The sequence below is a fragment of the Mirounga angustirostris genome, unplaced genomic scaffold (genome assembly GCF_029215605.1).
Source record: "Mirounga angustirostris isolate CCGP_5_RB_7025 unplaced genomic scaffold, mMirAng1.0.hap1 SCAF_17, whole genome shotgun sequence".
NCBI lineage: Eukaryota > Metazoa > Chordata > Mammalia > Carnivora > Phocidae > Mirounga > Mirounga angustirostris.
In genome coordinates, this window is record NW_026991725.1 from 48265383 (window position 1) to 48279738 (window position 14356).

At 50.9% G+C, this 14356-nt stretch overlaps 1 protein-coding gene and 1 non-coding gene across 5 annotated transcripts in view; both read right to left on the bottom strand.

Annotated features, from left to right (window-relative positions):
- Positions 1-6554, bottom strand: part of MYH10 (myosin heavy chain 10) — a 124959-nt gene extending 118405 nt beyond the window's left edge. For 2 of the 4 annotated variants that reach the window (XM_045889877.3, XM_045889876.3), the window contains exon 1: positions 6387-6538. In XM_045889877.3, coding sequence (XP_045745833.2) covers positions 6387-6445 — 59 coding nt within the window. In that variant the 5' untranslated portion in view covers positions 6446-6538. Of the gene's footprint in view, positions 1-6120; positions 6278-6386 lie in introns of those variants that run through there. The other 2 variants (XM_045889878.3, XM_045889879.3) reach the window with 2 other exon arrangements.
- Positions 6555-12951: 6397 nt separating this feature from the next.
- Positions 12952-13024, bottom strand: TRNAR-CCU (transfer RNA arginine (anticodon CCU)). The gene has a single exon. It is a non-coding gene; the product is annotated as a tRNA-Arg (tRNA).
- Positions 13025-14356: the final 1332 nt, after the last annotated feature.

Consider the following 14356-nt stretch of genomic DNA (forward strand, 5'->3'; position numbering starts at 1 on the left):
GCGCAAGACGTGCCCTCAGTTACCGAGGGCTGAAAAACAAGCAGGGGAGAAAGGCAGGGATCCAGGTGGGACTAAAATTTTCCCCCCTCTTCTTCCCCTCTTGCACCCTCACCACAAATTAAACCCAAGTTAAGGAGGCAAACGGTAAAGAGGACAAAGAAAACAAAGATGCATAATAAAAGGTCCAGGAGGGGGTGATGGAATCAGTGTGGCCAGGAGGATGTAGCTACGAAATGCAATGCATGGCTGGGGCCCGGGGCCGGGGGACTAAAGCCTCAGGTCTCCATGGGCCTCCCGTTCTGCCTTCAGACAAGAGACTCAAAGTTCTTCCATACAAACACCCCCAACTCGGTCCCCCAGCTTCTCTGGGGCCCGTATGGTCTTAATGCGATCCAACGATGCCACAGTGGACAAGCGTGACTTGGCTTCCCGGGACAGCTACTCAAGCATGCGACTGGAGCTGGAGGCCTCACCCCCCCCTCCCCGCAGCTGCTCCCGCCCCCCCGGCTGCTCCCCAGCTCCTCTCCAGCAGCGCCCCATCATTCATCACTCCACTACCCTGCTCTCTTGCCACGAGACAGACTCTGGTGCGCCCACGTGTGCCCCTGAAGGCCGTGGGGCCCAGGAGCAAACTCCATGTTCCAGAGACGGTATGACCCGGGCAGAAGAACAAGAACCACTAACCTAGGCCCCGTGGAGAAAAGCACTGTTTCTGGGGTGTTCGCAATTCATGTGTCTCAAGACCTAACTGGTCTACTGAGAACTCGCTTGCCATCGGCCATCGGCTGCAGCCTCATGCATACTACTCTCAGTCTCGTCCTATACCCATGCAACTGACTTTCTGGATCCAAGGACAGCATTACAGTCCTCACTCACCTTCCCCAGGTGACTCATCACTCCTGCCTGACAATATCTTTTCGGAATCCGATACCATCATTAAACACTTTTGTTATCACCCCAAATTCCAGGTTATTACAAATCTCAGAAGCACGGTTTCCATGACCTCATGCAAGTCAATGCCAGAAGCCAAGGAGTAACTAGTTTTGCTCTCTCACATCTTCCCAGCTTTTGTCTCCAACCCCACCACCCCCAGAATGATGGGGATTCTTAGCAGGCGAAAGACAGAAGGCTGCAAGGCTAATCACAGAATAGCCCAGGGGCGCCTGGCTGGCTCGGTCAGAAGGGCATGCGACTCTTGATCTCGGGATCATGAGTTCGAGCCCCACGTGGGGTACAGAGATTACTTAAAAAAAAAAATCTTTAAAAAAAATAAAGTAGTCCAAAGTTGTTACAAGGCTCTTAGCCTTGAGTCCGCAGACAAATGTCAAGCTCCATGAAGTCACTGAAATGGTATAAAAATGTATACTTCAGGGAGTATTTGTTATAATGTAATGCATTATAAACATACACGGCCGAGGGCAAGGTTCTCAAACTTTGGTGTGTGCATGGGCAGCACGTAGGGAGTTTACAGAAGCACAGACTGAAGCCCCATCCCCAGAGTTTCCAATTCAGTAGAGTCTGGGGCAGAGCCTGGTAATTTGCATTCCTAACCAAGTTCCCAGATGCAGCTGAGGCTGCTGGTCCTGGGACCACACTTTGAGAACCATCACTCCATGGTCTCTGGTTGCCATGGTGAGCCAATTTTGTTAGCAGGTATGCTGGGGTAGAAAAAAAAAAAAGGTTGAAAACCAATGTTTTAGACTAATTCCTAACCTGATTTAAAGGATATGCTAATCTTTTTAAAATGATGGACTTGAATAAAACAAAAAAAATCACAAAACAAAACGAAGCCCAAAAAATCACCAAAGAGGTAACATTAAGACTTCCATAAATAAAAAGGCTAACATATTTTCTATTTCTATTTCTATTAACTAAACTTGTATTTGCCGTCTTAGGCATTCTCGTGGCGGGGGGAGGCGATTCAGAAAATATTCCCCGGGCACATGTACATTCTGAAGAATGGTTTCCAAAGCCCATCATTACCTCTAGGGACTGGTTTTCATAAGACTATTAACACACTTTCTGTTTTTCCAAACTTACACTTTGCAAACTGCTCAGAAGGGAGGCATGGCTCTGAGGTGGGAATCGTCCTAGATAAATCTGGACACAGACAAGAGGACATACATTCCGCCTTTACGATTGACGGCCTTTTAAAACAGAAAATACCCCACAATAACAAAATATGGTAACAAGTTACTCTTGTCATTAACAGGAACTGAATATCTCCTATGACACCTCGGAAGAGGTCTTGCTGTCAGGAGGCGTGCGCGCACACATTTCTTTAATTTTACGTTGGGCATGTAATTATATGCTTAAATTTGGTGGATGGCTATAAATTAGAGTAGCTCAACAGGTCATTTCTGCAGCAGGCCTTTAAAAAAAAAAGTAAATGATATATTTAAAAATTAGTTCACCAAATTGGTACATTTAAAATTTATCAGTATTTTTCCTAGGTGAGTAAATTCTTGTAATTTAAGGGAAAGAAACCAATAGGTCACAAAAACATAATTGCAAAATGCTCCGGGCTTTGTGGGGGGGAAATTACACATGCTCGTGTTTTTTTTTTTTTAAAGGAACAGATAAAAATAAGTAAAATAAATAAATAAATATTAAAAAAGGAACAAATAGTTATTGGGTCTTCACTGGGTAGTGAGATTACAAATTACTTTTACTTTTTACTTTTCCAGAGCTTTCTACGACTCATCAGACACTGAGAGGGCAGTTTCCTGTTCCTGGCTATCTGGTGGGCACCTAGCAGGCTCCTGGGTCCTCATGGGGGGAGGGGGGCTCTCCACCTCCTGACTAAACCTCCCATGCGTGGTCCCTACCCCCACAGTGAGCCTCAACTTCTCCACAACCAAACACCTACCACTCCTTCCAATCCTGACCCAAATGCCACCCTCGGAGCTGTTCTTTTCAGGTCAATCTGGCAACTTAATCCTCCCCCTCCGAACATTTTCGACTGCTCTTCTGAGATTCTTCTTGCCCTCCCCTGCATGGTACCAGGGGGCTTAGCAGGTCGCAGGTATTCCAAGTGCTGTTTGGTTTGATAAGAGTTCGGGAGGCCAGTGGAAAGGTTTTGTTCAGTTTTAACTCTTCACGTGTGATCCCCAGATATGTTGTATTTTTTTCCATTCCGTTGTACATGTGGTACCTGATCTTGATAATTCTGGTATTTAACAGTGAACCACTCCCAAATGCCTCACTTCACGGCATGGGGGGGAAATACCACAATTTTAAAAAAAGCAAATACTGTTCTGTATCATTAATTATGGACAGGCGCTATTCTAAGCAGTTTACCTTTATCAGCTCAGTCCTCACAACAGCCCTGTGAGGCAGGTACTATTAATATCTCTATTTTACAGATGAGGAACCCAAGGTAGAGAGAAAGCCAATAACCAGCCCAAGGTCACGGAGGTCACCAGTAGCAAAGCTAGGGCTAACCCTAGAGTTCCCGCAGGAATGCATACCACAACAATGGCAGGTGGGGGGGACGTGGATTTTGAAGGGCGAGGAGCGCACTCCTCGATGCCTCTCCACTAAATAAAAATCCTATCGATTACAATGTCATGAGTGGAGGCTCAGCATTGAACACACCAGCACAATCTGATGAAGGCTTTACATTTAATAGAAAAAAACACCTCTCTATTGGAAAAAAGGGAATAAAGAACAAGTTCTTTGCCGGAGACGGAGGAAAGATAATCTGAAGGTTTTTGGTGTCATTTGAAATGAGTGTCTAATTATAGCTAAGTCATTTATCTGTATATGAAGGAGCCCCTTACGGAGCCAGAGCCCCACCCCCTTCATGGGTTTTAGACACACACACACCCCTGGGGCTCTGTCCCCCCCACCCCCGTAGCCATTTTTTACTTCCAGCGAAATGCCACCCAGCAAACTTCTCAGCTGCCTCCCAGCACCTACGTTGGGTACAGAGAGGGGAAAACACGGGAATTTTGTGAATATCTTGTGAATAACTAGCTAAACAAAAATGATGGCTAAGTTATCCAAGACAGCACCTCCCTCTATAACAGAGCAACTACGACAGAATCGTCCCACTTCGCTTTACCATCACCACTGCGGTCACTTACATGCCTGGGACGTGCAAACCTATTAATTTACCCCAATGCACCTCAGCCAAATGAGCGCAAACACACACCAAACGCAAAAGGGAACTACCACTCTGTATGGCCCACACCATCTCTCAGTGAACATCTTCAGGCTGGGTATAAAATCTTTCTAAAATGTGGACACAACGCTAGGAATTTCAATCCCTCCTATAGGATGAGAAAGTACCCATAACCCGCTGAAGCACTGGGTCTCCGCCCCCACCCCCCTCCCGTGCAATGTGCCCTTCAGAATTTCGTTCATCTGCTCTCCCATCCAGTCTGTCGTCTGTCTTCATTGTGATGATTTCCCCAAGGAGCCCAAATAAAAAGCCAACCTCTGGGGTCACATCCCTTCGCTGTCAAAAGCTCACGCTATACATCGCACAATTACACCATATGCTGTCTCCAGATAAGGCCGGGGAACAACCGAATTTAAGATGCCTGAGTCGAGAGATGCATCAAATAAAATGGCCACTTTTTCAGCATCCAAGACCAGACAGGGCACACTTCAACGCCAAAAGCATGGGACTACAAGAATACTTGGGTCAGGGCAGACCGAGGAAGGAAATAAAATAAATAGATTAAAGTTTTCCAGACTGAGAGACTACGGAGAATGATGAAGCCCGACTCACTTCCAATGTTAAAAAAAAAAAAACAAACAAAATCTCGGCAAAGCCGAAGTATTACATTTAGTATATTATATTATTCAGCGAAAACAGCAGGCTTTGTTTCGTTGGCAGGCTGGGTCTACCCCGCCTGCTCTCCCCCACCCCACCCCACCCCACCCCCTTGCATCCACCGCAGTGGGCTAGCAGGGAGCCGCAGAGGCCCGAAGACACAGATAACGGTCACAGGCAGAGGCCACACCACCCCAGCCTCCCTCCGCGGGCCCCGGCGCCCAGGCCGGCCAGGCTGGGGGCCCCCCCGGGTCCCCGGGCCGCACCCGCGCCCCGCGGGCCCACAAAGCGCCCGCCAACGCCCCGACTCCGCGGCTCCCACTTCGCCCCGACCCCATTCCAGTCCCATTTCACGGGACCAGGGTGTGACCCCAGCTGCACAAGGCCAGCCAGGGAGTCCGCGGCGAGCCGTGCCCGGATCGCTTACACAATAAAGGGATCCCGAGGCGAGAGCTGACCCTCCCCCGCGCGGCCGCCCCGCCGCAGCGCGCCCCCGCCACACTTCCCGCCTCGCCCCCCACCCCGCCCGGGCCTCGCCGGGCGTCCGGCCCCGGCCCCCGGCGGCCCCCGCCCGCCCTCCCGCCCCCAGCTCCTCCGGAGCCCAGCCTCCGCGCGCCGGCGGCCGGCTGAGACCCTCGCCCGCCGCGCGCTGCCCCGGCCGTGCGGAGGAGCCCCTGCCCTCGGGTCTCCCCCTCCCCACGGGGCCGGGAGCGTCGCCCGCCTTGGGAGCCTTGAGGAGCCCCGACCGCACCCGGGCTGCCCGGCCGGCCTAACCCGCCCGGGAACCCACCCAGGGGCCGGCCCTTCCTGTCCGGCGCCCCCCACCCACGCCCGGGTCGCGCTTCCCGGCCCGCCCCAGGGCTCCCTCCCGTCCCGGGAGCCCCGAGACCCCCACCAGGGCACTAGGCCTCCCCGACCCCCGCGCCCCACGGACCTCACACGCCGAGGACCAGGTCCCTGCATCCCTACCCCCCTCCGATCTCCATCCCCAGCCCCCCAGGGGTCGTCCCCCAGCACACCCAGACCCCGATCCCGGCAGGGGTCTCAAGCTCCAGGACCCCACTCCCCACCCTTCCAGAGGTCTCTCCACCCACTGGGGTTGGCTATCTTTCCCCCTTGCCTCCCCAGGGTCGGTCCCCGCACCAATCTCCGGCCCCGCAGTACAAGCCCTCCAGCCAGAGCCCCCTCGCGCGTCCCCGTGCTCCCGCTTCGGCTCCGCTCCTGCCCTCCAGAGTCCCCCCCGCCCCCCGCCTCCCAGCCCGGGACCCTTCCCTCCCCCCCAGCCGTCCCCCCGCCAGCCGCCGCCGCGCTCGAACCCGGGCAGCCGCACCTCTCACCTTCAGCCGAAGATGGTGGCGCGGGCGCACGTCCCCAGCCGCGACCACAGATCCGGCCCCTCAGCCCCAAGCCCACCGCTGCCTCCGCCGGGCTCCTTTAGCACTGCTGCTCGGGGCTGCCCCACCCACTCCCACCCTCATTGGGCCAGCTCCACGCCCGTCACCGCCGCCCCCAGACCCACTGGTCCGTTTGCGCGCCCATCTCCAAGCGAAGACGTTAGCAACCCGAACGAAGCTACCTTCCCGAGGTCCGCTCCCCCACCCACCTGCAAGCACGCTCATTGGCTCCCGCTCCCCGCCCAGGCCGCCGGGGCCCCAACCTCATAGGCCGCCCCGCACGCCCGTCATGGATTCCGGGAGGTGCGGCCGGGGCAGCGGCGGGCGATTGGCCGGCGCCCGCGGAGACGGACAACCGAGGCCGGCCGGGCGCCGGCGAGCCCGCGGGGCAGCGGCTGCGGACCCCGCAGGGGCCTCGGCCGTGCGGCCGCCGGGGCAGGTGCGCCGCGGCGGAAGCCCCGCGCTGCGCCCGGACGCGCCTCGGCCGGCGCCTCGCCGCCCCCTCTCCCTGCCGCAGCCGGCGTGTCCCGCGGCGGCACCGGCTGCCACCGCCGAGCCGCGGGCCCCCCGCGCCGCCTGCAGGGGCGGGGCCGGAGCGCGGTCCAGAGGCCTTACGTCACCCCCGGAGCGGCGGGGGGCGGGGGCCGCGGCTCTGCGGCTCACCTGCGGCGGGGAGGGGGCGGGGCTCGCTGCGGCTCTGCCCATGCGCACGGGCTCCGCGAGGGGGGTGGGGGCGCCCGGCCGCGCTCCCGGGCCGCGGGGCTGACCCTGCCGAGGTCGGCGGAGCGCCGGGCGCCGACGCCCTCCTCCGTTGGTGCAGTTTGGGTGTTTGCGGGGGGGGGGGGGGGGGCCTCCTTACCCAGGCTCCTGGCTGAGCCGAGAACGGGAGGCGACCCCGCCTGGGAGGGAAGACTTGGGGAGAGGACTTCGTTGCCTCATTCATTCGTTCCTTCCTTCCTTCATTCGTTCGTTCATCACACGGAGCTCCCTACGTGGAGGGGCCTGTGAGGAGGTTTTGCAGAGCTGTCGTAGCCCCTAGGGCCTGTGAGCTCCTCGAAGGCCTTAGAAAAGGTTTGAGAACTGGGGGCGGCTAAAATAAGGAAAGGAAACTGGAAGAATTGAAGTGAAAAGATATTTAATGAAATATCTGCAGAATCTAGTCAACGGCAACAGGACTCTTACATAATTACCTATAAATATAATAAAGTTTAAGTCACAAGATCAAAAGGAATTATTCTTAGAAAAACTGCGCATCATCAAAAGCGCTTTCAAAAGTTTTTACAGCAAAATGCAATTATTTAAATGCGGGAATTGGGTGCGCTTTAGTGCGTGTGATATAAGTGGGTAAGCCTCGGAAACTTCCAGTGTGGTAAAAAGTGAAGAAAGAAAAAAAAATACAAAACACAAAGCAGGAAATGATAAGGACGGGTTGGTGGAATTCAGAGAAGGCTCTAAGAGGCAGCTAGCTCGGTGCAGAGTCCTTCCTGGGGAAGTCGGAATCAGGTCCTGTGTCTGTGTCCTTTGTCCTCGTAGAGTGCATCTGGTCCCCCACCCCCCACCAGCCCGCTGGGGTAAGCTGCCCCTTGTCCAGGTGTCTTGTGACTTGGCTCCATGAAGAGATCTGCCCTTCATGCGGTCTGCACATGGAGTACAAGTGAACTCTACAAAATACGGGAATGATACTCCTCTTCTGAATCTTTAAGTGTGTTCTGAGAGGACCAAAGACTCCCTCTGTAATCTAGCTCAGCTTTGTCAGCTGCTGGGCATTTCCCCATGCGGTGTTCCATGCCTAGAGCATCCATCCACACACAGAGAGCCCTATTAGCCATCAACTCCGTGGTTTCTCACAATCGGAAAACAAACTCAGTGGATCATCAGAAGGAGAGGGCAGGAAACTTCATCAGAATTAAATATCACAAAGATGTTAGTCTTAATGAGAAATCAATCATAAAGAGGATGTCCCCAAATGTAGATCTAGTCCTGGTGACTCTCCCAACACCTGGGCCCGATGTTTTTAACAGCCTGCTGGAAATCTCCACCTGGGTGAAAGGCAAATTGCAAAGCAGTAAGCCTCCTATCTCTTTTCTTCCCATTTCCACCTCATCCCACCACCCAAACTCAAACTCACCCTCTCCCCAACTTCCCTTTGTCTGTTAATGAAACCAGCCTTGAAACCCCTGATTCCTTCTTCTCCAATGGTTCCAATATCCCTTCCCTCTCTACCTCCCTCATCCAGCCAGCCAGGCTCCTTGGAGTCCAGTCTTACCACGTGGAGCTCTATCCCAGAATCTGCTGCCATTTGGTGAGGAAAACACAGGATTTTGAACCAGGGAGACCTGGATTTGAATCCATCTCTGCCATTACTAGGTGTTTAACCTTTGACCAATTCCTTAATGTCATCTTTAAAAAGGGGATATGAATGGGGATGCCTGGGTGGCTCAGTCGGTTAAGCGTCTGCCTTCAGCTCAGGTCGTGATCCCAGGGTCGTGGGATCGAGTCCCGCATCGGGCTCCCTGCTCCGTGGAGAGCCTGCTCTTCTCCCTCTGCCTCTGTCTGTCTCTCATGAATAAATAAATTATAAAAATCTTAAAAAAAAGGGGGGGATATGAATGGATACTTCAAAGACTCATTCAGTGGATATGTAGCAGGATCATGTGCTTGGCGGGGGGGAAGAGGCATTATGAAATATAATAGATTGAAACTTGTTTCTTAGTCTACAAGTTCATTGCAAGTGAGAGAGACCTTTCCCCTCTTTCTCCATAGTAATTTTTGCTGGCAGCTTAGGCCGCTTTGCCCCCAAAAGAGAAAGTTCACAGACCATTGTTTTGCACAGTCTAGGTCATAAGTCCAAACCACTCAGGGTGGTTCCAGCACATGAACCTGTTTTGTTCTAAACTGTTTTGTTCCATCTGCACAGGGCTGATATGAAGCTTTTTTTTTTTTTTTTTTAAGATTTTATTTATTTATTTGACAGAGACACAGTGAGAGAGGGAACACAAGCGGGGGGAGTGGGAGAGGGAGAAGCAGGCTTCCCGCTGAGCAGGGAGCCCGATGTGGGGCTCAATCCGAGGACCCCGGGATCATGACCTGAGCTGAAGGCAGACACTTAACGACTGAGCCACGCAGGCGCCCCTGAAGCATTTTTTTCTTATTTGAATGAATTCCAACATTTACAAATCAGGAGCTATCCAACACCATTAGCCGGTGGGGAAACGCAAACCAAAATCATAATGAGATACCACTTCCCACCCACCAGAATGACTAGAATCAAAAAGACAGACAAGGGGCGCCTGGGTAGCTCAGTCCTTGAGTGTCCACCTTCGGCTCAGGTCGTGATCCCAGGGTCCTGGGATCGAGCCCCGCGTCGGGCTCCCTGCTCCGCGGGAAGCCTGCTTCTCCATCTCCCACTTCCCCTGCTTGTGTTCCCTCTCTCACTGTCTCTCTCTGTCAGATAAATAAAAAAAAAAATCTTAAAAAAAAAAAAAAAGACAGACAATAACGAATGTTGGTGAGGACACAGAGACATGGGAACTCTCAGTCATTTCTGAGGGGAATATTAAATCGTGCAGCCGCTCTGAGAAATCATCTGCCCCTTTCTTAAAAATGTTAAACACAGGGGGTGCCTGAGTGGCTCAGTCATTTAAGCGTGAGACTCATGATTCCAGCTTAGATCTTTTTTTTTTTTTAAGATTTTATTTATTTATGGAGCAAGGAGCCTGATGCGGGGTTTGATGAGGGGCTCGATCCCAGGACCCTGGGATCATGACCTGAGCCGAAAGCAGATGCTTAACGACTGAGCCACCCAGGTGCCCCTCAGCTTAGATCTTGATCTCAGGGTCGTGAGTCCAAGCCCCGAGTTGGGCCCTGCACTGGGCATGGAACCTACTTAGGGAAAAAAAAAAAAACAAAAACAGAACACAACAATGTGGATGAACCTCAAAAACATTACCCTCAGACACAGAGACCACATTTTGTATGATCCCATTTATATGAAATATCTGTAAAGGGCAAAACTCTGGAGACAGAAAGCAGAAGAGTAGTTGCCCGGGGTGAGGGCCAGGGTGGGGAGAGGAGGGGCAGCACAGGGATTAACAGGAAATAGACATGAGGGATCCTACTGGGATGATGAAAATGTTCTAAAATTGATTCGCTGTGATGGTTGCCCAATGATGGTAAACTTACTAAAAAAGCAATCACTGAATTTTATAGTGAATGACATGATTTACAAAATACACCTTATTAAAGTGCTTTTTAAAAAATAGGAAAGAGGGGGGCGCCTGGGTGGCTCAGTTGGTTAAGCGACTGCCTTCGGCTCAGGTCATGATCCTGGAGTCCCGGGATCGAGTCCCGCATCGGGCTCCCTGCTCGGCGGGGAGTCTGCTTCTCCCTCTGACCCTCCTCCTTCTCATGCTCTCTGTCTCTCATTGTCTCTCTCGCAAATAAATAAAGTCTTAAAAAAATTTTTTTTTAATAAAAAAAAAATAGGAAAGAGGGGCACCTGGGTGACTCGGTTGTTAAGCATCTGCCTTCGGCTCAGGTCATGATCACTGGGTCCTGGGATCGAGCCCCGCATCGGGCTCCCTGCTCAGTGGGAAGCCTGCTTCTCCCTCTCCCACTCCCCCTGCTTGTGTTCCCTCTCTCGCTGTGTCTCTCTCTGTCAAATAAATAAATAAAATCGTTAAAAAAATAAAAATAAAAAATAGGAAAGAAAGACCTATCACATGAAAATCCAGATTGCTGGTTTCCCTTGAAATATCGGAAGATCTGGAAATCCGACGACAGTCTGGGGGTGCCTGAGCTGCCGCCCATTCTTGGACAAAGCACGTATCCCTAGTATACCACAGCTGCCACTAGCCCCTAACCCCACCCCCCACCCCCCCCCACCCCCGTGGTCTCTCAGAGCGGACCTGCTTTATTCAGTGATGTTCTTTGCCTGGTCTTTTTAGGCCTGGTCTTATTTGAGGTTTTCAGTCCTTGTTATGCCTGCTGAAGAATTTCAAGCCAGATCACCCCAGAGAGATAGAAGGGTGGTATTTTTGAGTTGAAGAGCTGTTTCCCTGGGGCGCTGGCTGGCTCAGTTGGTGGAACACTCGACTCTTGATCTCAGGGTCCTGAGTTCAAGCCCCACATTGGGTGTGGAGCCTACAAAAAAAAAAAAAACAAAAAACTGTTTCCCTGACGGTGGTGAAAGGAGTCAGAGGTTTAGTTTAGAGTGTCCATGAGAAGTACAGAGAGGGGTCCCCTTTCAACATGATTCCAGGGCGTGGGAGTACCTTGGGGCACAGACTATTATAGTGACCACCTCACAGGCCTCCTGGGGCAATAACGCCTGACCGAACTGGAGGATCAGTGCTCACCTGTGGACATCTTCAATCAACAGGAGTAATGGGAAAAACAGAGACTCCAATGAGCTGAGAAAGAAAAAACCTTCTAGAATTTTCTTGGGCCCCTTAAACTCTAGAGTTCGGGGGGGGGGGGCAAACGAGCCTAAAATTTCCTGATGTAAGACTTCTTTCCAACCATGCAGGATAAGGTTAAGTCAGATTTAATGTGATTTAGAAAAATGAAAGCATGACAATCCCCGCATCCTAATGTCTTAGAGCAAGTCATACCTGTGGCAAATACTTTTTTTTTTTTTGGCAAAGGCTTATCGAGTGTCTTTTGTGTCTAGGGATGGTGCCAGGTTTCAAGGAAATGCCTATGTCAACATAGGCATGATCCCTACCCCTAGGGTGCAAACAGTCTATCAGGAAATATAAGCAAATAGGCAGATAATTATAATTATAGATAACTATATAATTATAGAGCAACGGTTCTTAATCTGGAGTCCATAGAAACCTAAAGAATTTTAAGTCTATTAAACCTTTGAATCGTATGCAAAATTTATTGTGTGTTTTTCTTTTTTTCTGGGGAGCAGATCTACAGGTCTTTGCAGATTCTCAAAGAGGTCTCTGATCCAAAAAGGTTGAGGGAATGCAATATAGTATGGTAAGTACTATACTATAGGAAGCACAGCAAAATCCAGGGACCCCCAAGAGGGACACTTAACTCAGAATGGTGGCAGGGGTGGGATGAGGAAAATTCCAGAAAGTCTCCTTAGAGAAATTTTTTATTTTGAAAATATAATCTGAATAAGATGTTAACTAGATAAAGAGAGGAGGGAAATTCTTTTAGAGAAAACAGCTGGGAACTAAGGGAGAGTTTTAATTTGAAGAGTAACATGACCCATGAGTGGGTTTGTGTTTTGGAAGGATCACTCTGGTTACAATGTGGGGATGGACTGAAGCAGGGTACGAGGCCACTGCGGCAGAGAGTCCAGCTGAGGGATGCTGGTGACCTGGTCCCAGCAGGCTGGAAAGATGTGGTCGGGTTGTGGTGATTACTGGTGCAAGGATTAAGTGAGGTATTTTAAATGCCAAGCCGATGCATGAAGATATTACAGCGCCTTGCATGGGGCATAAGCCTATCTACAGTGCCTAGCACAATGCTCAACACATTGTAAATAGATTCCCTTCCTCCTTTGTCTCCTGGCCTCCTGAACTAAAAACACTCCCTCACTGAATCCTGCACACACATTTTTATAGAAGGATCTATGAAAACTCCTTACGCATTTTTGCCTCCATCCCTGTACCCTCCTTTAAGAGCAGTGCTATCCCATCGAAATGGAAGGTGAAGCACCGCTGCATACCACATAAGTCAGCTTAAACTTTCTAGGAGCTATATTCCAAAACCAACGTGAAATAATTGAAATTAATTTTTTTTAAGTGGGCTCCATGCCCAACATGGGGCTTGAACTCACGACCCTGAAATCAGGAGTCTCACGCTTTACCGACTGAGCCAGCCAGGCACCCCTGGAATTTAATTTTAGCAATGTATTAATCCAATGTGGACAGAATATTACATTTCCACATGTAATCAATTAAAAATCATCAAGAGGATGTTTTTTTGTTGTTGTTGTTTTTAAAGATTTTATTTATTTATTTGCGAGAGAGAATGAGAGAGAGCACGAGAGGGAGGAGGGTCAGAGGGAGAAGCAGACTCCCCGCTGGGCAGGGAGCCCGATGCGGGACTCGATTCCGGGACTCCAGAATCATGACCTGAGCCGAAGGCAGTCGCTTAACCGACTGAGCCACCCAGGCGCCCCATCAAGAGGATGTTAAAGATTCTTTTCCTTGTGCCAAGTGTTCAAACTCCAATGGATGTTTTAGACCTACAGCACATTTTATTTCAGACCTGCCACACTTTAAATGCTCAAGAATTGGGGCACCTGGGTGGCTTGGTCGGTTAAGCATCTGCCTTTGGCTCAGGTCATGATCTCGGGGTCCTGGGATCGAGCCCTGCATCTGGCTCCACGTTCAGAGGGGAGTCTGCTTCTCCCTCTGCCCCCCCTCCCAGCTCATGCTCTCTCTGTCTCTTACTCAGATAAATAAATAAAATCTTTAAAAAAAATCCTCAAGTGTTACATGTGGCTGGTGGTTACCACAGAAGACAGAGCACAGAGCTAGATGGTAAACTCCTCGCAGGCAAGCCCTGTGTGTTCGACTGGTATCCCCAGGAACTAGCTCAGTGCTTGATACATAGTCAATGCCCAGTAACTTCTTGTTGGGTAGAAAGATGGAAGGAGGGATGGATGAGGAGATCCCTTCCAGCTTCCCAGATGTCATTTCAGCTGAGTCGGCACAGGTGAGCAGGATCTCAGCAGTTAAGGATGGTGGGCTACCAGAGCCACGATGCAAGGGACCAAAGCCATAGGCAAGGAAAAGTGATACCAGGAAACTGTAAGAAGTTAAGAATAGCATTTGACTAAAGTATGTGCAGGGCATATGTTTTACCAGAAAAGGTGGGAAGTGATCTTGGAGTTTGCTGAAAGCTGACACCCAACCCTATACATCTGGGGATCCCCAAGCTTCCAGAGTCATTTCCAATCAGTAAATATTTAAGGAACAAATGAATAGAGCAGTGAGATGGAGAAGTAGCAGAAAAGGATCACAGGAGAAAGGAAAATGCTAGCCAAGTGGTTAACTATTCCTGGGGTTCCTGTAGGCAAGAAATAAACCACAGGAAAGCTTATTCGAGAATCTAGGTTGTCATCACCATGATGGAAAGAGGAATGGATCCTTGGAGGCAAACCGTTGGAGAAGCCGGAAGTCCAGTCAATGGTTCGAAGCGAAAACAAGGT